At 41.6% G+C, this 27,301-nt stretch overlaps 1 protein-coding gene across 1 annotated transcript; it reads left to right on the forward strand.

Moving 5' to 3' along the window:
• Nucleotides 1–1,606: 1,606 nt before the first annotated feature.
• On the forward strand, nt 1,607–27,299 carry LOC136511588 (protein NRT1/ PTR FAMILY 2.7-like). Its single transcript, XM_066505632.1, has 4 exons — nt 1,607–1,770; nt 1,854–2,071; nt 2,187–2,752; nt 26,328–27,299. The coding sequence occupies exons 1-4, from the start codon at nt 1,644–1,646 to the stop codon at nt 27,142–27,144; spliced, it is 1,728 nt and encodes a 575-aa protein (XP_066361729.1). The 5' UTR covers nt 1,607–1,643; the 3' UTR covers nt 27,145–27,299.
• Nucleotides 27,300–27,301: the final 2 nt, after the last annotated feature.

The raw sequence follows: 27,301 nt of genomic DNA on the forward strand, positions 1-27,301 counted from the left end.
TCTGAATACCAGCTGGACAAGTAGTTGATCTCGAATAGCCTAACAAGTTTTTTTGCCCTCGAAAAGGGAGCTACTATCCCTGCTGGATTTCCAGAAAACGGAATGTACCTATGGAACCCTATGAGAAAGCCTCTCTTCCCCGAAGAGAGTCTTCCTCTTCACTTTCTATACTTTACTTTCTTTACTTCAATAGCCTTACTAGATATACCATACATACATGACTGACTGGGCTTAGCAACTAGTTATGTCCCTATTGGCTCTCCTAGATCTAGTATGAAGCTAAGAAGGCCAAGGCAAGACGAATCGACCGAAAAAGAGGTCGCCTATTGGCAACACTGATCCTAGTACATTTGTAATGTTAAGCCTATAAGTATTCCACTACTACTCAAGTAACTAAACATACGCTAAACTAATGGATACATAGACTCTCCAAACTCTCATGAATAGCTCATCCCCTGCTTGGTAAGTAAGGCAAATAGCCTCGCGCGTAGAGTATAGTAAAATGTCTAACCGGCTGTAGATGATTTGACTGATACAACTATAGTGATTTTGCCTATACCATTAAAATATATAGTTTTTTTGTATAAAAGTAACCAGATTTCATAATAGACAAAGGAGACTTAACCAACATAAAAAGACTTCTCGAAGGGCAGCATTCTTGCCAAACCCCCCGTTGTGGATTGGGCACCACATCTTTATAAGTTTTTTACCGCCTTTCTAGCGACCTGCGGCCTCAACGCTCCGCGCCTTGTTTCTTTTCTTATTTTTATAGTACTAAATTGCTTTGTCCCGGGTCTTCAAAGTGCCCGGGCCTGCGAAAGCTGAATGAGGGTAGCAGACTGGACCGGCGATTTTTTTACCTCGGAAGGGCGCTGCTTTTGGCAAAGGCCAACCGAGGAGCTGGCCGGGGAGTGCACGTAGCCCCTTCTTGCAGTTCGCACTGATTTGTTGCGAGAGAAAAATATTATTTCAACTAAAAAAATAAACTAAAAAATACAGATTATAAGACAAACGAACATGACATAAACAAGTTAGCAAACAGAGAAATAACAGTCAGTAACCAGCAGAAACTGCCACATGACATAACAAGGCTGGCAAAGCCACGCGGATGCTGTGGACGTCGTGGGTTTTATTCACGGTTGAAGCTCTAGTTCATTTAGATTAAGGGACTAAGGTTTAACAGATGTTATATAGAGATGTCGTAGGAGGTGTTCGAATACTAATAAAAAACACTATACAGAATCCGTCAGTAATTCGTCAGACGAATTTATTAAGTCTAATTAATCTGTCATTAGCATATGTTACTGTAGCACAACATTGTCAAATCATAAACTAATTAGGCTTAAAAAATTCGTCTCATAAAATAGTCTCAATCTGTGCATTTAGTTTCATTAATACTCTATACATATGTCAAATATTCGATGAGACAGCGACTAAAGTTTAGGACACGTAACCAAACACCAAATTATCTGGGACAGTTTTTTTTTTCTTACGATGGAAAGGACAATGTGGGTGGCCAACTCCACTTATTACATACCTACTGTACTAGTAGTGTGACACACACTGCACCCGTGCTTAAGTAAGCGACGCATCAATACAAGTTCCCAGCGCGAAGAGAGAGAGAGAGAGAGAGCAGCAGCAGCATGGAAGCAAACGTGCCGCAAGAAGGAGCACTGCCTCGCCAAGGCCTCGGCGTCGATCACGAGTCCCTGCAGCAGCCGCAGAGCGATAGGAGGAAGGGTGGATGGATCACCTTCCCTTTCCTCGGAGGTCTCTCTCGCAGTTGCTCTCCATTGAATCTAAATCGATCGATCCATGCATGCTTGTTACATGTGCGCATGTCATGGTTGCAGCGGCGATGATGGGTCTGGGTGTGGCGACGAGCGGCGTGTTGAGCAACCTAGTGGTCTACCTGATCAAGGAGTACAACGTGCCGAGCGTGGACGCAGCTCAGATCTCCAACATCGTCGCCGGCTGCCTCAGCTTGGCCCCTGTGGCCGGAGCCGTCGTCGCCGATGCCTTCTTCGGCTGCTACCCTATCGTCGCCATCTCCATGGCCTTCTCCGTCCTGGTCAGTGACTACTCAGTAGTGCCCATAACAGTCGTGTGTTTTCTCGATAGAATACACAACACAACAGGCTCCTCTACTTGCTGCTGACTAGACTAATGCGTGAGCGCGCATGCAGTCCTCGGTTGTCTTCACCCTCACGGCAAGCTTGCGCGGCCTCCGCCCAGCGCCGTGCCATCTCAGCGCCGGCCCCTGCGAGCCGGCATCGGCCGGGCAGATGGCTGCGCTGTACGCCGGCGTGTTCCTGATGTGCGTGAGCGCCGCAGGCTCGCGGTTCAACCAGGCGACCATGGGCGCCGACCAGTTCGACTCCGCCGCCGACCGGGACGTGCTCTTCAACTGGTTCTTCGTCTTCTTGTACGCCTCCTCCGTGCTCGCGTCGACGGTCATCGTCTACGTCCAGGACACGGTGTCGTGGACGCTGGGATTCGGCATCTCCGCTGCCGCCAGCGTCGTCGGCCTCGTGGCGTTGCTCCTCGGCACGCGGTACTACCGCCGGTCGGCCGTGCGGGGCAGCCCGTTCACGGGTCTCGCTCGGGTGGCCGTCGCCGCCGCCAGGAAGTGGAAGGTCAACGTGCGGACGTCTGGGGAGCTGAAGTTTTACCACGGCCAACGACGGCGAGGTGACGGTGACGACAAAGCTGGTAATAGTGACACTGACCTTGCCCCAAGCGACAGCTTTAGGTAAGAAAAATTATGCTCTTAAACACATATCCTAATAATATAATAATGTGTGCTGCGCGATCTTTAAAATAGTTTTATAGTCGATTAGGCGATAGGACTGATCATTTTTAATGCCACTCTTAAGGTGGACTCAACTAATAATATGGTGACGTCTGGCTATACCCATTCCAGTACCAGTTTTTACAACCAGGATCCGTCGAGTGATGATCAGGAAAATAGCTGCACCTGTTCGCTATCGTATCAGTTACGATATAGTGTTTTTCTCTCATAATAGAACAGTATTAGTCGGCTTATAAGCCACACAAACGATCATGCAAACAGGGTGCTAATCCTCCAATCACAAATATATGGCGTAGGTAATATCATTACTCTTTTCTGAAATATAAATAGAGAGAGAGTGATCGTCCGATGGTCACTCCATGTCCCAATCTATAGCATAAATAAGCTTGACTCGGAGCCTATTTAGATTCATTAGTGCTAATGTAATAGTTAGTTCTACTAGAAGAAAATCAGCTATATAGTTTTTTATTAACATGGCAATCAGTGAACCTATTAAATTGAAGCCCGTTCGGATTCTCTATCTCATAGTTAGGTGGTGTTCGGATCGGCTGACTAAAATTTAGGAGGTATATTGGAAGGATATTGCATGGGGTGTCCGGATACTAATAAAAAAAACAAATTACATAATCCGTCAGTACTCAATGAGACGAATTTTTTAAGCCTAATTAATCTATTATTAACACATGTTACTGTAGCACTATATTGTCAAATCATGGACTAATTAGGTTTAAAAGATTCATCTCGTAAACTAGTCGCAAACTATGCAATTAGTTTCGTAATTAGTCTATATTTAATACTCCATACATGTGTCCAAACATTCAATGAAACAGCGACTAAAATTTAAAAGAGGCAACCAAACATCACTTTAGTACTTCCTCCATCACAGAAATAAGTTCCTGACATGATTTAAGATACCAAGCATTGGAGTCTTTTTTATTTACCTGTTTGTCCTTATTAAATAGCTAGTCGGGCGTCCATCTGATGAATAACCCTCCCCGCCCGACCGGTTACCGAGGCGCGCAATTGGGCAAGCGGCGGGGGTTCGATTCCTGTGTCACCCATTTTGAGGCCACGGGGTAATCTCGCCTAATTTCACTGTTACCAGCTAAATGAATTGCTTTGTGAAAACACTCAAGACCTCCGGAACGAACTTATTTAAGGGATGGAGTAGTACTTAGCTTGGAGAACTTTCTTAATATCTTTTTTTATTAGCTAGACAGTTCATTTTAAGCTATTATTAGTTGAACAATCACCACCACAAAAATAATTTGTAAAGACGCTGGGTATTTTGGGTAGAGGCAGCTTAAGGAGCCACCTCTAAAAAATGGTTTTTAAAATGAGGCATCTCTAAAAATCAATTTTTAGAAATAGCACAAAATCTATTTCTTGAGGTGGTTGTACCTAGAGTCATCTCTAAAATAGGTGCAGCATAGTAAATTCATAACTTTTTAAATAAAGTCGGATGAAGACAAACATATATCAAAGTTGTATAACTTGAAGAGATCTACAACTTTATAATTGATAACTTTTTTATTTCAAACCACTTAAATCCTGAAAATTCTGTTTGAAGTTCATATATTTTAAAATTCAAAATTTTTGAGTTTTTTATACTAACTCGGATGGAGAAAACGACAAAAATCGATGTTATAGATCACAGAAAGATACAAAACATTACCGTTGAAATTTTTTTATGTGAAATAATTTAAGGTCCCAAGATTTAGTTTGAAGTCCTAAAAATATGAAATTCAAAATTTTCAAATGAATTTGGATGGAGAAATGACAAAAACTAAAGTTGTAGAGCTCATAAAGATATACAACTTTGTAGTTAATAGTTTTTTCATTTGAAATCGTCTGTCAAAGAAAAATTTTGATTGAATTTCTCATATTTAAAATTCAAAATTTTGAATGATCTAGAACGGAGAAAGTCGGCAATATCTATAACTTTGTAGTTGAAAAATACTTTTTACTTGAATTCGTTTAAAGTCCAAATACTCATTTCAAAATCGAGTAGAGTGAATACAACGAGGATGTTTGTGCCCTTTAGTCACAAATAACTTTGGGTGTAGTGAATAGTAGAGGAATGCCTGAGGCCTTATGTCCTGTTCGCTTGGCTGATAAGTCATGACTGAAAGTATTATTGATTGATTTATTGTAAGAGAAAAATATTATTCGTTGGCTGAAAAAATACGGTCTATAAGTCAAACAAATACAGCATTAGTCACGCCGTCACGGGTTCAAGACCACGCGTACATTGCTCCAAAACTCACGTGTGGCCGCCTGACTCCCCCGATTAAAAAGTAATTAGCTTTTTTTCGCCCGATTTATAATGCCTATAATAATTTCATAGAGGGAATGTATTTCGAGCGGGTCTTAAGAAATTGATTTTGAGGTGGCTAGGCAGCCATCTCTATAAATCGTTTATTTCTAGCACTCCAACCGCCTTTAAAAAGATCTGAGTAGTACTAAATTAGTAAAGTGTTCTATTAGTTCTAATTTTAGCTTCAATCAATTAAAACGATTTTATTACTACACGAGTTGTGTGCCTTTTTCGGCAGACATGTAGTGGTTTTAACAAGAAGTTAATGAGAATCTAAGAATAAACTTTTGGCAATCCGACATGATATAACCCGACTTTGTGAGAACAAATCATTTTCAGGCACGCAAGTTGTTTACAAAAGGGTAGGTACGACGATGATCAGCGACTCATGCATATATATATATATATATATATATATATATATATATATATATATATATGTGTGTGTGTGTGTGTTTAAAGCTTCTCGCGTGACCTTTTAGCCTACAGTAAGAATAAGAGGGTGATAGGATCCACTGATTAAAATATAGAAGGTGTCGTATAAGGGTGTTGCATGGGGTGTTCGGATACTAATAAAAAAACAAATTGTAGAATCCATCAGTACTCCACGGGACGAATTTATTAAGTCTAATTAATCCATCACTAGCACACGTTACTGTACTGTAGCACCATATTATCAAATAATGGACTAATTAGGATTAAAAGATTTGTCTCGTAAATTAATCGTAAACTATGTAATTAGTTTCGTAATTAGTCTATATTTAATACTTCATACATATATCAAACATCCGATAAAACATCACCCTAAACACCCCCTAAATTCCTTCCGCGTCCATATATATATATATATATATATATATATATATATATATAGCAATGTGCGATGCACAATCCTGAGCTTTATATTATTCCGGAATACCTTCACATCATCGTCGGTGCACAATCCTGAGCTTTATATTATTCTGAAGCGCCGGAATACCTTTACATCATCGTCTGCTCAGCTGTTTATGCGGCGAATCAATGCGAACGCCCTGGCCGTGCAGTGCTTCCACCAAACTCACGTGTTCCACATGAACACTAATTTTCAGAGCAAAGCTAAACATGAAACCAAAAATATTTCAGACCAACTGAACAAGAATATTACAGTAGCATCTATTTTCAAAGAATTAAAAATTTATGAATAATAAGAGCATCTCTAAGAGTACTAAAACACACTCCTAATTTTAGATTTTCAGATAGGTTAGAAAAACACCGTCTCCAACTACTCCTGGTACTACCTCCCAGTCTTTTAGGAGAAAAAAACCCTCTTCGCGCCTAAAGTTACTCGGACACCGGTCGCACGAATCCCCTGCGTTCCGGTTTCTCCGACGATCTTCTTCTCCTTCACCGTGCCTCGCGGGGCTACTCGCTCTGCAGCTCCTAGCTTGGTCGCGTGGCGCAGCATCGTCTGCTCGTCGCGCCGCTGCGGATCCTGCTCGCTGGCGCGCTCGTCGTGGCTCCAAAGCTCAGCCGCACGGCCCTCCGCTCGCCCGCATCGGTGAGGCTGCCGGCGGCCGCGTGGCCCTCTGCTTGCCCGCGCCGATGCAGCCGCCGCCGCCGCCGCGCCCCAGGCTCCGCGTCGTGGTTTGCCGCCCTCCCCGAGGGTCCGCACGATCTCATACCTTCCCAGCAGCGACTCCTGCGTGCACTCCGGCCCCGCCCGCTCGCCGTTCACCATTCACAAACGCACGAGCGCTGGATTGCCTAGAGTTCGTGAATCTCTATCTCTCTCGCTCGCTGGAGCTGCCGATCGAGCTAGGCTCTGAGATGGAACCGGCCAGCTGAGGAACGGAAGGGCAGGCTGTACGTGCCTGTTCTCGTAAAGAAGATGATGGTATTTACGAAAATACCATTGAATGATTGGAATATGATTTTAAAATATGTTTTTAGGAGTGAATTATTAGAATCTTCAAAATGATCTTATTTATTTCTTCTAAAACTTTTTAGGAGTTAGAAAACACTATCTTTTTAGGAGAAAATTATTAGGTACTCTTAGAGAAGTACCTAATCGATTTAGCTTCACTGATGAGAACAGCGCCACAGTGACATGCAATCAATTTAGCTTCGCGGGGGATGGTGATTAAAAAAGGAGAAAGCCTTTGATAAGATCGATCAGGCCATGGATAGACTATATACATATAGGCATTCCGACAAGATGTGAGAACGAATCAATAAAGGCGCGCAACAAATTGCATAGAAAACAAAGAGCTAGGGAGGAGTACAGAACGATATCTACACGTACGTGCCCAGCTACTTTTCACGGTGCACCACGCTTATCCTCCTCCAATTTTCTTTGATTGGAACGTGCACAATCCTTCGCGCTTTTATTTTAAAGTGTTGCAATTTCTGATCGATTCTTATAGAACAGGAGTTTCACAGCACTAGCCACCACCAGTTGTGTGAGTAAAATGTGCGACGTTGATCAATTGGTTAAAAACTAAGATGATCAACAATATACAAAGGTTAGTTTGCACCGTGATCAAATTCTATATTTTTATTTGCACTTAGAACAATTCATGAGCAAGTTAGAAATGCACTAGTAGAGAAACTGGTCTTTCGGCGATGGCCAAAAAATATTTAGTTTCGATTTAAAATTGCAACCGGGACTGAAGGGTCTCAGTTTGTAATACAAACCCAAACTAATTCCACCCTTTAGTCCCAGTTATAACGATCACTAAGGCGTGTCGGAGCGGGAGGACTTTAATCTTGATTTGAGAATCATGACTAAAGGTACCTCTATAGCATAGTTCAGCTTACCGGTCAAGCCATAAATATCGGTGGGGACAGACAGACACGAAAATCATGAAAATCGGTGAAATTTGGCTAAAATTTCGGTCAAAATTTTCAATTCTTCATGAATTTTTTGTTGAAATTCGAAAACTAGACAAAATGGAATCGGAATTACCGTTAGATGTATTTACCGGAGGTCACCGGTAGGAACGAAAATCACCAGTTTTCGGTGGAAACCAGCCAAAATTCTAAACCCTGCTCCAGAGTGAATTTAAAAGGAAAGCATATCGTGTCTATGTTAGATGTGCGGTGCAGTTGAGATAGCAATGCGCGCAAGGACCGAGGTGGAAGGTCTCGAGTTAGAATCTCCACCACACCCCCACCTTTTTTTCTTAATAAACACCTTTAGTCTAAGTTGTAGGTACTTGCCGGGACTAAAAATCAAGACATTTAGTCCTAATTCTCGAAACCGGGACTAAGAGGGTTGGAAGACTAAAGGCCATTTCTCTGGTAGTGATGTCAACCATGCATCCACATCGAGTAGATTGCGAAACTAGCAGTGATCCATGTTGGTGTGGCAACTAGCCGACTACCAATGGTCCATGTGGGACAAGAACACGGTAGTACTTGCCCTCCACCCCACCCACCCAATGGCCCCATCCACCTTCCACGCTATGATCAAATAATGTATCACGGCTCACTCATGTTTTGCTGAACAAACTTGCATTACTCAGAATAATATATTCTTGGCATAATATGCATATATATTATACAAACTGGCCCAATCAGAAAATGCATATAAATTATAAGTCATTCCAAGAATATTAGAAAGTCAAAACATCTCAAGTTTGACCAAAATTATAGAGAAAATTACAAAGATTTATGACCTCACATAGGTATATTACGAAAATATAATTAATAAAGAATCTAATGGTACTTAGTTGACATCATAAATGTTATTATCTTATCATATAAATTTGGTCAAATTTAAGATACTTTGACTCTCTAAGATTCTTGGAATGACTTATAATTTAGGATAGAGAGAGTATGTGAAAAACAATTTAAACCTAAGCCATTAACCTAATTAATGGCATCGCATGAGACTAGCATCGCATGAGACTATAGGGGCGCATGCATGGTCCAAGTTGGCTATAATTAAAGAAGATTATTTTCATCTGTTTGTGATGTGGCCTTTGCAGTTTGCCATAACCACTAGATATATTCCCTCCGTCTTTTTTATGTCATTATGATATTTGTGCTGGTGAAACTTTCTTAAGTTTAACTAGACCTGTAGAAAATATTAGCAACATGCGTAAGTTTATTATAAAAATAGATTTAATGATCTATCTAATGATATTAATTATATACTATAAATAGATTATTTGGCCAAAGTTAAATACATTTGACTCTTCAAAAAACGAGAACAACAGATAAAAAGGGACTAGGAAAGTATGTCAGTGGCCATAACTACAAGACAATCAGGTAATGGCATCTATGCCATGTCTGCCGACCTCACCTGATTAGAATTTCTGTTCTAATAGCATCTTCAAGAGTACCCAATAATTTATTACTAAAAATATGGTGTTTTTCAACTCCCAAAGAAGTATTGATAGAAATAAATAAGACCGTCTTCAACAGTTTCAATAATTCACTCCTAAAATATAAAAGATAATTTTACATCAAGAATCCTATACTATGTCTAAATTATCCCAACCATTTTTATATATTCTTTATGTCTTGTATATTTGCATTAGGAACCATTTCCTACTCTTTATTCTTTTTATGTCCTTTCACCTTTAAATTGGCTGAAGAATACGCTCTTAGATCGCCCCGAGAGGGGATACACACAACCTGAGGTCCGCGCATCTTTACGCGCAAGGGGGATTTTTTTTCCAAGTGCCAAAAGATTAGGAGGTGATATTAGGAGTTGTTGGAGATGATTTTTTTCCTATCCTGCCAAAAATCCTAAATTGGAACAGTGTTTTGGGTACTCTTGCTCTAAGGAGCACATAGAATAAGTTGTGTACTGTCTTCGGATGGTAGAGACTGGGACCTTCGTTTTTTATTCATTTAATGGAATATTTCTGTTTTGTTTTGTAAAAAAGGACCACATAGAAGTACTCAGGCTATTGGAAAAAAATGATGCCCTTGATTTGATACCCATGTGATCGAATGGGCCAGGTGGTTTGTGCTAACCAGCTACTAGCAACTAGCATCAGACATAAAGGTATGCTGATTGCGTTAATATTCCGGGATGCATAAATAATGGCATACAGAGCCAGTATGCTATAAGAACCAAACAGTGATCAAACCTATTATAAAATTATTTGCAGCATCACATCCATCCATCGGTTTGATAACTTCATAGCGTACCATGTCAACTGGGAGCTGTTGATATCTTGGTAGAACAGAAGTCCACGACACAAACTTATTCGGCGTCTATTGCTTTCCACAAAGAATAATAAAAATTCAAGAGCAGTACGTATAACAATATGATACATAAATGTCAGTGTAATAAAGGATTAATCTTGTATGAGAAGTAAATAGGAGAGTGACTCAATATATATATATATATATATATATATATATATATATATATATATATATATATATATATATATATATATATATATATATATATATATATATATAGGGAGAGGCTATTCAGTAGCCGGCTACAAAATAAGTTATTCTGTAGCCACCTCCATTTACTATAATTTTATATACTAATTTACCATAATGTCAATACATATTTACGATAGTTGGGTTGCTATAACACATGGGGATATTTACCATAACGTTATATTAAACCACTTAGTAAGGAGTTACTATAATCTCGTAAATTAACATAGTAATTATCATAACTCAAAGTGGCTACAGAATAAGTTATTCTGTAGCCAGCTACAGGATAGTAGTTCTATATATATATATATATATATATATATATATATATATATATATATATATATATATATATATGCACTGTTGTGAGGTCACCCACACATGTGGTTCATTCATGGAATAAAATACTGGATCCTCCCGTCATGCTTTAGTTTGGACGGCTAGACTAAATCGAGCGGCACTAACGCAGACATGAGTGAGGGAGGAGTGAGAGATAGATAGATAAGCAAGAGAGTTTAATATTAACTATGCACATCTGTGTTCGTTTAGCGAAAAAATCATATGTACTACTGCTCAAAGAGAAAGAGTTCTGAGAATTTTTATTCAAAACTCAAGCATAAGCGTTCGTATTTACACAGTTTGTGGTATGCGTGCGTATGACGGATTTTATTGTTGGTCTTGTGTGCGGCTGTGCCTTATATTTGGAAAAAAATGAACACTTGGGACTGACGCCAGACTTAGTAGCAACCACGGATATATGAGACCACTTTAACAATTCTAGATTGTTTATTTTCTATACATACTTAGTAGTTCGAGAAGTTTAACTTAAAAGAGTTAAAAACTGTCAAGTAATTTGAATGAAAAAGGGAGTAGTTTACAACACAAACCTAGTTTACAGCCGCAACCGCAGCATTGCAAGAAGTGCAGCCAAGCAAGTTCTTTGGTTTTTCTAAATACACTATTTTTACTATATATTTAGATATAGTGTATATCTAAGTGAATAGTGAAATCTATGTATCTACGAAAACCAAAACATTTTATAATTTAGAACGGAGGGAGTTCTAGTCAGCTAGTTCTAAAGGAGTGAGTGCTACTATTTGCATTGAAAATTGCTCCGGCCCTTCCTGCTGGTAGGGATCAAAACGGATCGGATACGGACGGATATCACCGATATTATATTTGTTTTCATACTTCTGTCCGGATTCGGATTCGAATACGGATAGTGTCAACTATGTCGGATAGGATACGATTAGATATCGACATCATAAATATGCGATTTGAGTATTCGGATACGGATACGGTATCGGATGTTGGATATCCGGACTCGGATACGGACAGATCTCAACCCCTCTAAACGGATTCGGTTTCGAATACGGTCGGAAAATATCCGTACCGTTTCCATCCCTACCTATCGGTAATGGCACACACGCCATGCCTGCCGGGTGCCGGCCTTACCTCAGAGCTACAAAGGGCTCTGCACTTACAAGAGACCTGGTTATCTGACCGTGTGTTTGGATAACGGGTTGAACTGGGATATCCCGGGTTCGACCCAGATGATGCGTTGTTTGATTGAGGAGCTAGGTGGGTTTGGGTTAGACCCGAATATACCCTCAGATGTGGGTTCTTGTGGTCCCTTCAAATCGGGCAGACCAGCTCGACCCAGATGAACGGCGTTGTTCGCCGTCTCGTTCTCCCTCCCTTCGTCGCGATCTCCACCATCCCCGGAGCTGGCACTTGCGGTTCTGCTCCTTCGGATCTGGGCGAGCAGCGGCATGGGAGGAGCTCGGCGGGCAGCAGCAAGGGAGGAGCTGCTCCGGCGACCTCGGGCTCTGGAAGCTAGCGCCGTGTCGCGGGTGCAGGCGAGCTCGCGAGAGCTCGGGGCGCCAGCGCTTGACGAGGCAGCGCTGCCATGGCCACCGAGGCGGGGTGTCGACAGGGCCTGCACAGGAAGACGTGGCCGCCATGGGTGTCGGGGTGGGACGGGTTGGGGTTGTGCAGGGAGCCGGGGCCTGTGCGGGGCAGGGTGGTGGCGGCCGTCGGGGCAGGGTGGGGAGGTGACGGCCATGGTGATATCACGAGCTGGGGTTGGGTTATGGGCGAGCAGAGGAAGAAGATGAGGGGGGAAGAAAATAAGGAGGATGACAAGTGGGTCTGAAAAGGTCGTAATGGCTAGAGAGGGGTAAATAGCTTATTAAAAAATCTACAACAACACTTAAGCCAAGTGGTTAGACAAATATGAGGCGAAGCAAGTGTTGTGCTAGCCTACTAAAAATACAAGCCACCTACCAATAATTCTAGTCAATTATGATCACTAGGCACTCAAAAGTATGTTGCTACTCTCTACACTAGTTGAGCTAGCTAGAAACTAAGTACAACTAAGAAGTTAATCTACACAACTAGTTACAACTGCCACAAGCTCTACACAAGATAAATACACAAAGTAATACAAGAGAGGGGTAGAGGAGATATACCACTGTGGCAAGTGATTAATTAATGAATACCAAGAATACCAAGGAGACAATGAAGACACAATAATTTTTCCTCCGAGTTTCACTTGCTTGCCCACAAGTTAGTTCCCATTGTGGCGATTCACTCACTTGGAGGTTCACATGCCAATAGGCATCACATGCCTAACCCACAACTGTGTGCCGAACAACCAACACAAGAAGAAGATCCACAAGTCATGCGCAATCCACTAGAGTTGCCTTTGGCGCTCTGCCGGGGAAGGCACAAAAACCCCTCACAATCACAATGATCGGAGTCGGAGATAATCACCTTTCTCCGCTCGACGATCCACCAATCACCAGGCCATCTAGGTGTCGGCAAACACCAAGAGTAACAAGTTCTCCACTAGCCCAAATCGTCCAACTAGTGCCACAAGATGCTAGAACACTAAGCAATGCGCTAGAGGCTCTCCAATCTCACTCAAGATGATGAAATCAAGTGTGAAAGTGAGTGTAGTGGTGTGCTCAGCTCCCAAAGGGTGTACACAGGTGTGGGAAGTGACAAGAGAGTGGCCAAGGCAAGCCACTACCTCTATTTATAAGTCCACAAGCAAATAGACCTGTTACCCCTAGGAGCCACTTTCTGCAAGGTCACCGGACATGGCAGTGCGGTCATCAGACATGGTGATGGTGCCCTCTCCAATGGTCATCCAATAGGATAGAGTGGCGCTAGCACCGCCCTAGGGGTGGCGGTGACCACCTAGCCAGCCCTCCGGAAAAACACCCTCTCTAACAAATTACGGTCGTGCACCGCCCTTAGGGCGGCGGTGCCTACGGCGGTGACCAACCTCATTTCCCATAGTCTCTGGATAAAAGTGGCCGTGGCACCACCCTCGCCGAGGTGGTGAACATCGGACACGCCGATGCCACCCTTCTCTTTGTCTCTTCTCGGCCAGGGCTAGGTGGGCACCGTCATAGGGGTGGCGGTGCCACCACACAGGGTGGCGGTGCCAACCCAGCACGTCCCTCTCGGCCTTCTCTAGACAGTCACTGCCACAGGGGTGGTGGTGCACAGGATAGGGCATGGCGGTGCCCCTGGGGCAGCACCTTGAGCCCGGCTATGCCTCCTTTTCTTCGCCTTTTCACCACCTTTGCAAATGTGCTAACACTCCAAGTGTTTCACCATCACGTGCAAATGTGTTAGCATTTTCACAAAATCATTTTTCAAAGGTTAATCACTTCTCACCGAATGTGCACTAGGCCTAAAATGCAAATGCAAGTTTTCCAACACCTAGTGGCACTAGATGATCGATTTGTCCGATAAGAGCTCCCCTCTTAATAGTACGATCATCTATCCTAAATATGATCACACTCTCTATAGTGTCTTGATCACCAAAATAAAATGGTCCTATAATTATACTTTTACCTTGAGCCCATTTTGTTTTTCTCTTTCTGCTTTTCCAAATCCGAAGCTTGATCACCATCATCACATGTCCACCAACATGATCTTCATCCAATTGCTCCACCACTTGGAATGTGCCACCCTATCTCATGATCACTTAGAGAAATAGGTTAGCACATAGGGTTTCATCAATTAACCAAAACTAAACTAGAGCTTTCAATCTTTCCCTTTTGGTAATTGATGACAACCCTTTTGACAAAGATATGGATTAAAATCATTTTGAATCCATGTTGCTTGCCCAAGCTTTTTACCATATGTAAAGGATTTGGATAAGTTTCATGAACCCAAAATGATAGCATTAGCTCCCCCTACATATGTGCTAAGAGTTTGGATTGAAAGCTTGCACATATGCATAGATTAGAGTTGTGGGAGAGTAATGTCTACCAAATGATGCTAAGGTGTAAGAGATGGACCTTTGAAGCGTGATACCAATTGGAGTACACCAAATATACCATCCTTAGCACCATTGTTAGTTAGATACCACTTGGAATCACTTGCAAAACACAAACACTAGATACCCCGTGAGAACAACATTATATGCAAGGTTCTAGTATTACTTGAATGTAAGCAAGTTGTATCTAGCTATCATCCTATGCATGCTAGTTTCTCATTTCGTCATTCAAGCCTACAACTAGCATACACCACACAAGCATAGGATTTTAATTCAAAACTTGTGCTATGCAAGAAAACATATGAAATGCACATTCAAATGCATCAATCAAGTTTATGAGCTTGCTCTCCCTACTTGTGTGCTCAAATTTTAATTGATCCCCATACTTTCATATTTCTTCCCCTATGTCAAAGTTCTCCCTCTTTATCATCTTTTCCCTATCTTTGTGCACTAATTTCTCTACCTTTGTTATCAATAACCACAAAGGTTTAATTTTACATAGGTTAAGATTATCAATATCAATCAATAGGGTAAGGATCATTTTCCTAAATTTGGTCTAATTTAGAACATTTGCCAAAGATATTTAACTCAGTTTGATCTAAGGACAAGCTTCTTCACACCTCATTGCAAGGGTTATCTTGACCATATTGAGTTAAACATTTATAGCTCATTTTCTAGATCAAACACTAGGTTCACAAGCCCATAAACATGTCATATGCTACCACTAGATCAAGTCAAGCATAGAAGCAATAGTGGTACCATACAAGCATCAAATTCATTTGATTTTCATAAATGAGCCTATTAAACATGAGGAATGACTAGATTCACTAAACATGTCCTTAGCAAAAGATGGATGCATGACAATCTACTTTTACCTTAGATTGCTCGAAGGAGAGGCATGCCATATTAGTGGGGGTGCATCAACACATATTTGAGAAATCCAATATGTTCAACTCATTTCTTAGCTTGCAAAACCTCTTCTCATCAAGTGGCTTGGTGAATATGTCGGCAAGTTGATCTTCGGTGTTTACACTCTCAATGCAAATGTCCCCTTTTTGTTGATGATCTCTTATGAAATGGTGGCGGACATCAATGTGCTTTGTTCTTGCTTGTTGAACCTGATTCTTGGTTAGCTTGATTGCACTCTTATTGTCACATAGCAATGGCACTTTCTTGAACTTGATTCCAAATTCATTCAATGTGGCCTTCATCTATAGAATTTGTGGACAACAACTACCAACTGATATGTATTCGGCTTTGGTGGTTGATAATGCAACACTATTTTGTTTTTTGATGACCATAAAACAAGTGATCTTCCCAACAATTGACAAGTGCCTGAAGTGCTCTTCCTTTCAACCTTGCATCCCGCATAGTTGGAGTCCGAATATCCAATAAGATCAAACTTTGCTCCTTTGGGATACCACAAACCAACATTTTATGTATGCTTGAAATACATCAATATTCTTTTTGTTGCCTTCAAATGACTTTCTCTTGGTGAGGCTTAAAATCTTGCACACAAGCACACACTAAACATGGCATCCGGTCTTGATGCGGTTACATAGAGTAGACTTCCAATCATAGAGCGATACAACTTTTCATCCACTATGTTGCCACTTGTATCACTATCCAAATTGCCATTTGTTCCCATTGGTGTACTAATTGGCTTTGCTTCATTCGTACCAAACTTCTTGAGCATGTCTTTGATGTACTTGCCTTGACTCACAAATGTACCATTCTTCATTTGCTTGATTTGAAGGCCAAGGAAGTAACTCAACTCTCCAATCATAGACATCTCAAACTCATTAGCCATCATCTTCCCAAACTCTTCACAAAAGTCTTGATTGATTGATCTAAATATGATGTCAATCTCCTTGGTGAAAAGAGTAGTGTCAACCTTTCCCATGATAAACCATTTACAGAGTAGAAAGTCCCTCAACCTCTCATACCATGTTCTAGGTGCTTGTTTCAATCTATACAATGCCTTCTTCAACTTATACACATGGTTGGGCTTCTTATTATCTTCAAAACCAGGAGGTTGTTTAACATATACTTCTTCATTGATATAGCCATTGAGAAATGCACTTTTGACATCCATTTAATAGAACTTGATGTTAGGGGACAAGCATAGGCTAACAAGATCCTAATTGCTTTCAACCTTCCAATGGGGGCATATGTTTCTCCAAAGTCAAGACCTTGAACTTGTGTATAGCCTTGTGCTACTAATCTTGCTTTGTTCCTTACTACTATCCCAGCTTGATCTTGCTTGTTTTTAAAGACCCATTGGTTCTAATCACATTGTGGTTCTTTGGTCTCTCAACTAATTCCTATACTTGATTTCTTGTAAAGTTATTTAATTCTTCATGCATAGCATTCACCCAATCAACATCCAACAATGCTTCATCTATCTTCTTTGGTTCTATGGATGACACAAATGAGAAGTGCTCACAAAATAAAGCCAATCTTGATCTTGTTTGTATACCTCTAAAAATATCTCCAATTATAGTGTCCAATGAAAGATCTCTTGCAATATGAGTTGGTTGGAGTATTGGAACTTGATTGCTTGCACTTGCTTGATCATTTGGTTGAGATAATGAGCTAGCCACTTGATCTTGCACATTGTCATGAAAGCCACTTGTGCTTGCTTGATTAGTGTCATCTTGCATATTTGAGTTAGAGAGCACTTACACTTGATCATCTTCTTCATCTATCAATTGTCTAGGCCTTAATTCACCAACATCCATGTTCTCCATGCCATTTGAAAGTTAAATGACTCTAACATCATCAAGATTCTTATTCTCATCTTGGAAACCCTTGGTTTCATCAAACTCAACATCATGTACCTCCTCAAGAGTACCACTTGCCAAATTCCAAACTCTATATGCTTTGCTTGTAGTGTAGTAACCAAGCAAGAATTCTTCATCACACTTTCTTGCCAAACTTGCCTAATCTAGTGTCTTTCTTCAAGATATAGCATTTGCAACCCAAAACCCAAAAGTATGCAATGTTAGGCTTTCTACCATTCAAGAGCTCATAAGGTTTCTTCTCTTTCAATGGGTGACAATATAAGTGGTTGCTACAATAGCAAGCCATGTTGATAGCTTTGGCCCAAAAGGATTGACTCACATTGTACTCACTAAGCATTGATCTCACCATGTAAATCAAGGTTTTATTCTTTCTCTCAACAAGACCATTTAATTGTGGAGTGTACTTGACTGAGAATTGGTGTCTAATTCTAAATTCATCACACAACTCATCAATTCTAGTGTTTTTGAACTCACTACCATTATCACTTCTAACTCTCTTGGTGGTTGTTTCAAATTCATTGTGAATGCCATTGACAAATAATTTGAATGTTGCAAATACATTACTCTTGTCCACTAGAAAGAATGCCCAAGTGTATCTAGTATAGTCATCCACTATCACAAAGCCATACTTGTTTCCACCGATGCTAGTGTATTGTGTTGGCCCAAACAAGTCCATGTGCAATAACTCAAATGTCTTGCTAGTACTCATTATACTCTTCTTAGGATGGATGTTTCCAACTTGTTTCTAGCTTGACAAGAGCTATAAAGCTTATCCTTCTCAAATACCACATCTTTCAAGCCTCTAACTAGATCATGCTTAACTAATCTATTCAATTATTTCATTCCAACATGACCAAGCCTTTTATGCCATAACTAAACCATACTAGACTTAGTGAACAAGCATGTTAACAATTGAGCTTCACTAGGATTGAAATCAAACAAGTATAGATTCTCATATCTAAAGCCTTTGAAGATCAAATTGGGGTCATCTACCCTTATGATCTATACATCATCTACTCCAAATATACATTTGAAATCAAGATCACACAATTGAGCCACGGATAGCAAGTTAAAGTTCAAGCTCTCTACTAGTAATACATTGGATATGCTCAAGTCATTGGATATTGCAATCTTACCAAGTCCTTTGACCTTGTCTTTGTCATTGTCACCAAATGTGATACTATCATAACCATTGTTATCATTGGTGTTGATTGAGTTGAACATTCTTGCATCACCTATCATGTGTTGAGTGCATGCACTATCAAGAACCCAATGCCTTCCTTCGGCTTTGTAATTGACCAACAAAAGAAGATCAATTCTTTTTAGGTACCCAAACTTGCTTGGGTCCTTGAAGGTTAGTCACTAAGCTCTGTGGTACCTAAATGGCATTCTTCTTTGGGCCCAACAAGGATGTACCAATAAACTTAGTCTTCACACCATTAGCACCCTTAGTGAGCAAGTAACAAGAATCAAACTTAATTGGGGATACAATAGCATTTTTCTTCTTGCTCTTACAATCATGCTCTTTATGACCAACTTGCTTGCAACTAGTGCAAAACCAACCATTATTCTTCACAAAACTAGTCTTGTGAGGAGCAAAGACTGTCTTATCTTTCTTAGGGGTATAGCCCAATCCCTCTTTGTAGATAGATGCTCTTTGGCTACCCAAGCACATAAGCAAGCGGTCCTCACCACCATAGGCTTTGCCTAAGGCGAGAGTGAGCTCATTGACCTCCTTCTTGAGGGTCTTATTTTCAACCATAAGTGAGGCATCACAAGTGAAACCATCACTCATAGGTGAAGTAGAAGTGGATGATGAGCTACATGAAGGGTTAGTAGAAGCAATAACAATAGGCTTATAGAAAGATTCATCAATTGTCATATGTTAAGCTTTTTTCACATGTTACAACATGCTCCTTCTCATTTTGCTCATAAGCTTTTTCAAGCTTCTTGTGAGCCATGCCAAGCTTCTCATGAGCTTCCTCTAGCCTCTTATGAGATGCATTGAGCTCATCAAAGGCTTGCTTAAGGGCTTTTAGTTCCTTACATAAGTCTTTGCAGTTCCTTCTCTTGATGTCAAAATGTTCTTTAGCATCTTCTAACATGTCAATTAGTACATCTTTAGTGGGTTCATCATCACTTTCACTTTCATTATCATGTTCCTTATCACATCCATAATCACAAGTTTATACCTTAGTGGTCTTAGCCATGAAGCAAGTCGATCGAGTGTCGAAGAGAGAAGGCATCTTATTTATAGCAATGCTTGCAAGAGCCTTCTTCTTGGTGGTCTTGTCATCATCACTATCCCAAGTGACCATATATGAACCACCCTTCTTCTTCTTGAAGATCATTTTGTCTTTCTTCTCCTTCTTCTTGTCCTTCTTATCATCATCTTTATTTTCACTATTGTAGGGGCATTGAGCAACAAGATGATCCTTGCTACCATACTTGAAGCACCTTCTTGCTTCATCCTTGCTCTTGGATGATGAATTCTTTCTTCTTGCATGATAACCCTTCTTCACCATGAACTTGACAAATCTCTTCATAAAGAGAGCCATCTTCTCATCATACATCTCATCAAAGCTTGAATCTTCATCTTCACTTGATGTTTCTTGCTTTGCCTTGTCCTTGGATGATGATGTGGCTTTGAATGCCACACTCTTCTTCTCATCCTTCTTCTTCATCTTTTCTTCCTTCTCATCATCATCTCTATATGTGTCATTGGTCATCACATCTCTGAACACTTGGTTTGGTGTCATGGTGTCCAAACCACTCCTCACTAGAATAGTGACCAAGGTGCCAAATCTTGAAGGTAAGCATCTCAAGAACTTGTGGGAGAAGTCCTTATCCTTCACCTCTTCTCCAAGTTCTTTAAAATCATTGACAAGCACTTAAAGCCTATGAAACATCTCTGGCACACTCTCATCATCCTTCATCTTGAAACTTACAAACTTTTCCTTGAGGATGTATGCCTTGGCACCCTTCACCGCTTGTGTTCCCTCAAATGTTTTCTCCAACTTCTTCCATTCATCATGAGCTATCTCAATATTCTTGATTTGCTCAAATATTCTCTCATCTAAAGCATCATGAATAGCACTAAGAGCAATGTTATTGTTTTGGAGCAACATCTCATTGCCCGCGGTGGGATTCTTCGGATCGGCTACCTCAAATTTGGTCTCCACCACCTTTCACACCTTTCTATTGATTGACTTGATATAGGTGGTAATCTTTGCCTTCCAATATAGATAATATGAGCCATCAAATTAGGGTGGCTTCTTGGTGTTATTGATTTGAGCCATATTCACACCGTAGGTTGTTAAGCCTCAAAACATGGTGACCATAGCTCTGATGCCACTTGAAAGGTCTTAATGAATGGAGGGGGTGAATAGCCTATTAAAAAATCTACAGCAACACTTAAGCCAAGTGGTTAGACAAATATGAGACAAAGCAAGTGTTGCGCTAGCCTACTAAAAATGCAAGCCACCTACCAACAATTCTAGTCAATTATGATCACTAGGCACTCAAAAGCTATGTTGCGACTCTCTACACTAGTTGAGCTAACTAGAAACTAAATACAACTAAGAAGTTAAGCTACATAACTAGTTACAACTACCACAAGCTCTACACAAGGTAAATACACAAAGTAATACAAGAGAGAGGTAGAGGAGATATACCGCCGTGGCAAGTGATCAATCAATTAATACCAAGAATACCAAGGAGACAATGAAGACACAATGATTTTCCTCGAAGGTTCACTTGCTTGTCGGCAAGCTAGTGCCCGTTGCGGTGATTCACTCACTTGGAGGTTCACGCGTTAATAGGCATCACACACCTAACCCACAACTGGGTGCCGAACAACCAACACAAGATAAGGATCCATAAGCCACGCGTAATCCACTAGAGTTGCCTTTGGCGCTCTGCTGGGGAAGGCACAAGAACCCCTCACAATAACAATGATCGGGAATCAGAGACAATCACCTTCCTCCGCTCGACAATCCACCAATCATTAGGTCGTCTAGGTGTCGGCAAACACCAAGAGTAACAAGTTCTCCACCAGCCCAAATCACCCAACTAGTGCCACATAATGCTAGAACACTAAGCAATGCACTAGAGGCTCTCCAATCTCACTCAAGATGATGAAATCAAGTGTGCAAGTGAGTAGAGTGGTGTGCTCAGCTCCCAAAGGGTGTACATAGGTGTGGGAAGTGCCAAGAGAGTGGCCAAGGTCAACCAACACCTCTATTGATAAGCCCACAAGCAAATAGAGCCATTACCCCTTGGAGCTAGTTTTTGCGAGGTCACCGGACATGGCGGTGCCCTCTCCAACGGTCATCCAACGGCTCACTAGACATTGAGGCATCGGATAGGGTGGTGGTGGTATCGCCCTACGGGTGGCGGTGACCACCTAGCCAGCCCTCCGAAAAAACACCCTCTCTAGAAAATTATGGCGGTGCACCGCCCTTAGGGTGGCGGTGCCCATGGCGGTGACCAACCTCATTTCCCCTAGTCTTCGGATAAAAGCGGCTGTGGCACCGCCCTCGCCAAGGCTATGAACACTGGACACGTCGGTGCCACCCTTCTCTCTGCCTCTTCTCGGCCGGGGCTAGGTGGGCACCGCCCAAGGGGTGGCGGTGCCACCCAGCACCTCCCTCTCGGCCTTCTCCAACTGGTCACCGCCACAGAGGTGGCGGTGCACCAGACAGGGCATGGCGGTGCCCCCGGGGCAGCACCTTGAGCCCGACAACACCTCCTTTTCTTCATCTTTTTCACCACCTTTGCAAATGTGCTAACACTCCAAGTGTTTCACCATCACGTGCAAGTATGTTAGCATTTTCACAATTATTTTTTCAAAGGTTAATCACTTCTCACCGAATGTGCACTAGGCCTAAAATGCAAATGCAAGTTTTCCAACACCTAGTGGCACTAGATGATCGAGTTGTCCGATACGAGCTCCCATTTTAATAGTATGACCATCTATCCTAAATATGATCACACTCTCTATAGTGTCTTGATCACCAAAATAAAATGGCCCTATAATTATACCTTTGCATTGAGCCTATTTTGTTTTTCTCTTTCTTGTTTTTCATGTCCGGAGCTTGATCACCATCATCACATGTCCACCAACATGATCTTCATCCAATTGCTCCACCACTTGGAATGTGCCACCCTATCTCATGATCACTTAGAGAAATAGGTTAGCACATATGGTTTCATTAATTAACCAAAACCAAACTAGTGCTTTCAGGGTCCCACTAATGGTATTGTTAACGGTGTCGAAATGACGTCCATTTCATCCCTCTTGAACCTTGCAACCAAACAAAGTACTGGGTTCAACCCAACCCCTTAACTAAACACGAGATGGGTTCATCCCATCCTATAAACTTGTGTTGGATCTAACCTAACCCACTGTCCCCAAACCAACACACAGTGAAAGGAGGATGTGGTGGCATTGTTGCATGAGTTTTTGGGAGAAAAATGGAAGAAAACCTGCAGTGCACTGTACGGTAAAAATAAATGGTATTGGATAGGGTCATGTACCAATTGATTAAGGTTAATTATTGGTAGCATGATTAGTCTAACGACCACAGAAAATTATATACTCAGTATATTGAAAAAAAACTCACTTGGTCCCTTATTAACTGTCATTCTCGCTTAAAAAATAACTTTAACTAGATTTATTATAAAAAATATAAATATTCATGGTATATATTTAATATTACTAGATAGACCATTGAATCTATTTTTATAATAAATTTATTTATTGATACAAATATTGCTAATGTTTTCTATAAATCTAGTCAAATTTACATCATGCAAACCAATAACAACAAATATATAGAGACGGAAGAAGTATACATCATGGCCTGGATTTGATTGATTCCCTTGGGAGTTGGGATAGGAATGGACTAAGGCCCTGTTTAGATGCGAAAATTTTTGGCTTTTGGCTACTGTAGCACTTTCGTTTGTATTTGGTAAAAATTATCTAATTATGAACTATTTAGGCTTAAAAGATTCGTCTCGCCAATTACGGGCAAACTGTACAATTAGTTATTCTTTTTACCTATATTTAATACTCCATACATATGCCGCAAGATTTAATATGACGAAAAATATTGAAAAATTTTGGATTTTTGGTGGGATCTAAACCGGGCCTAAGTGGTTTGAGCCAGCTAGCATCAAACTACAAGGATTCGTTGCATTAATATTGAGTAGTAGTACATATATGCACTTTCTCTTTCTCTGCGAGGACAGTCATAAATGCACTTCCCCTTTAGACAGTCTCAGCAAAAAGTTTTATAATACAGTTATTAGGATTATCATGTCGACTTTTGTATTGATAATTGTGATAATAGGTTTCAATCTAGATAAAACCCTATGAAAATTTCTACCTCTCTTCATAATTAAGTTGCTAACAGAGCAAATTTGCTGATGTTTCACCGCATTAAATGAGAACAAAACTCCTTTGGAATTCTATTCGGACTAGGCTAAGGGGGTGTTTGGTTCCTTAGTCCAGATTTTAGTCCCTGTTCCATCGAATGTTTGGACATATGCATGAAGTATTAAATATAGATTAAAAAAATAACTAATTACATAGATTGCGACTAATTTGCGAAACGAATTTTTTAAGCCTATTTAGTCCATGATTTGATAATGTTGTGCTACAGTAAATATGTGCTAATGATGGCTTAATTAGGCTTAATAGATTCATCTCGTAAATTAGTCTACTCCTGTGTAATTAGTTTTTTAATTAGCTCATATTTAGTCTTCCTAATTAGCATCCGAACGTTCGATGTGACACGGACTAAACTTTAGTCCCTGGAACCAAACACCCCCTAAGGATTTATTTGACTACACTTAATCCACCTGAAACAAATATAGGAGTGCCGCAGTCAAACAAGGGTTAAGATAGTCACGTTGCATTTAAAGATTTTTTCCTAAAAATCCTCATTCTAACCAGTACTGTAGACATCATCAACTGGGGGGCCATGAGCACTCCTTTGCATGGTTGGCGAACCAATCCTTTGGATGGGCGGCCAGTAAAAATGGCGCCAACCAAACCCGTGCATGCAGTTAACTACGAGAATTTGAAAACAAAATTACGCAGTCCCAACTCAGGACTATAAGATATATCACTTCATATTTGCGAAGTCACGTAGACAGCATAACAAACGCCATATTTCAAAATTGATAGCTCTTTCAAAATATATTTTATCTAATCACTTGTCTTCTATCTCCTATCATCCACCTATTACATCTCTTTCTATTTTGGTTCTCGTATAGACATAGTTTCTTATATAAGAAACCATTTACTTCTATCTCTTCCTTAATTCTAATACCACATCACTAATTTGTTTATATGACACCTTAATTAATATCTGTAAAATCATCCTAGTTTCTCGGCTGGGATTGCCCTTACACACAGGGACACCTATATCATTTTACCTTCCCGTTAATTATAATGATTAGAATGAGTTCTAATTTTTAGGGCCGAGGGAGTAGTTGTGACCAAGAACCTATACTTAGAGCATCTCTAGCGCATCACCAATAATGCATCCCCAATATGACACTATTGGTGACCGCAGATACTACATTTTGAATTATTGGAAGAGTTGTTGCAGCAAATTACCAATACATTAACCCCAATATACACTGGTATGCTTGTCAGTAGCTTCTCCCCACATTTTCTACTGTTTGGCTGCACGCCCTCTTAGCTTGTTCCTCTCCTCTGCTGCCCCTATGATTTCTTCCGCGCAAGCGACCTCTTCCTCTGCTCCGCCCCGCAATGTCCTCGTCGGGACCTCTACCGCCACCTCCTTTCCCCGCACTGCCCCCACAACCTCCTTCCCTGGTATGCTCACGCAGCCTCCATACGTGGACCTCCACCGCGACCTCCTTCCTTGAGCCGTAGCTGATGTCCTTCCCATGATCTCTTCCCTTCTCAGCGGGTTTCATGTCACTGTTTCCAAGACTCTCCGGTGTTGAAAATAATGCAAACAAGTTTCATACCCATAAAATTCATTTCATCCTATGAAACATTTATCTTATCTCTATTCATTAATATTATGCCACATCAGCTTATTTAGTGCTCATGAAACTCTCGTAAAACTCCATTGAGACTGGTCTAATGAAAATACCGAATCTTACGTTTAAATATATGTACACACACTGCACATCCAGCGTGTCATAGTAGAAATTATTTGTAGCACCACATCCATCCATCGCTTTGATAGCTTCATAGCGCTCAGGTCCCACAATTGGGGGTTGAGCGGTTGATATCTTCGTAGTGCTGAAGTCCACGACAATTGTTTTAATTTGCATAGAGAAAGTTTTTTTTTTAAAAATGTTCAAGAGCATTATATCAAGATGATATAAGGCCTGACTTAAACTAGAATAGCACCCATGACATGGATTTTTATAACAAAAAAAAGGTATTATTGTCAGCTGAGGTGATAACGTCCTGCGTCCTGCCTCCTGTGCTTTCAAATTAATAATTCTGTCGGATCAACACGATTTGATTGCTCTATCAATTAATGTGACGTATATGCCTGCGTACGACAAATTTGATTGGTGGTCTTGTGTGAGACAAAATTGAAAAAGCAGATTGCAACACATCGTCAGAGCGAAGCAAGACGTAGTGGCAACCACGGATAGGTTTCATGTATGAGACCAGTTTAACATCGCTAACAACACTTCATTGTATTGTAGTTTCCTGAACCGCGCCGCACTGATCACGGACGGTGACACCCTAGCTGCCGCGGACGGGTCGACGGTGACCCTGCCGTGGCGTGTGTGCACGGTGCAGCAAGTGGAGGACTTGAAGACGGTGCTCCGCATCCTGCCACTGTGGAGCGCCGCCATCTTTCTAAGCGTGGCCATCGGCGTGCAGATCAACTTCACCATCCTGCAGGCGCTCCTCATGGACCGCGCCGTCGGCCGCTTCGTCATACCGGCGGGCTCCATGATCGTTGGCACCCTCATTGCCGTCGTCGTGTCCCTCGGCCTCCTTGACCGTGTCCTCCTCCCTCTGTGGCGGCGCCTCGTAAGGCACGACCCGACGCCACTGCAGCGCATCGGCGCCGGACACGTGATCACCATCGTCAGCATGGCCGCGTCCGCCGTCATCGAGCGCCGGCGCCTGGGCACCGTGCACGCGCACGGCGAGGAGGGCAACCCGGCGTGGGTGTCGCCGCTGTCGGCCATGTGGCTGCTCCTGCCGTTTGCTCTGTCAGGGTTCGGCGAGGCTCTGCACTTCCCCGGGCAGGTGACGTTGTACTACCAGGAGTTTCCCCCTTCCCTCAAGAACACGGCCACAGGCATGGTAGCCATGATCGTCGCGCTGGGGTTCTACCTTAGCACGGCCCTCGTCGGCATTGTCCGGCGCGCCACGGCCTGGCTGCCGGACAACATGAACGCGTCCAGGCTGGAGAACCTTTACTGGCTGCTCGCCGTCCTGGTGTCTCTCAACTTCGGCTACTACATGTTGTGTGCCAGGTTGTACAAGTACCAGAACATCGGCAAGTAAGTAACTGAAGATGCTACGGTAGGATCAGGGCCACCAGGCGTCTCTCTACACTCACGCTGCATTCTGGCCAATTTGTGTATGCTGTTGTGTGCTGTGCGACCATGTACTGAACAAATTTTAAATGTGTCTGCTATGAAGAATAAGATTCTGCTGTATG

This window comes from Miscanthus floridulus, chromosome 16, assembly GCF_019320115.1.
Source record: "Miscanthus floridulus cultivar M001 chromosome 16, ASM1932011v1, whole genome shotgun sequence".
In the NCBI taxonomy this organism is placed as follows: Eukaryota; Viridiplantae; Streptophyta; class Magnoliopsida; order Poales; family Poaceae; genus Miscanthus; species Miscanthus floridulus.

What these genes read in the sequence shown, in the direction of transcription:
- LOC136511588 (XM_066505632.1), top strand. Translation starts at nt 1,644, where the DNA reads ATGGAAGCAAACGTGCCGCAAGAAGGAGCACTGCCTCGCCAAGGCCTC. An exon ending in CACCTTCCCTTTCCTCGGAG is followed by an intron (nt 1,771 to 1,853) that starts GTCTCTCTCGCA and finishes TCATGGTTGCAG; the next exon opens with CGGCGATGATGGGTCTGGGT. An exon ending in CCATGGCCTTCTCCGTCCTG is followed by an intron (nt 2,072 to 2,186) that starts GTCAGTGACTAC and finishes GCGCGCATGCAG; the next exon opens with TCCTCGGTTGTCTTCACCCT.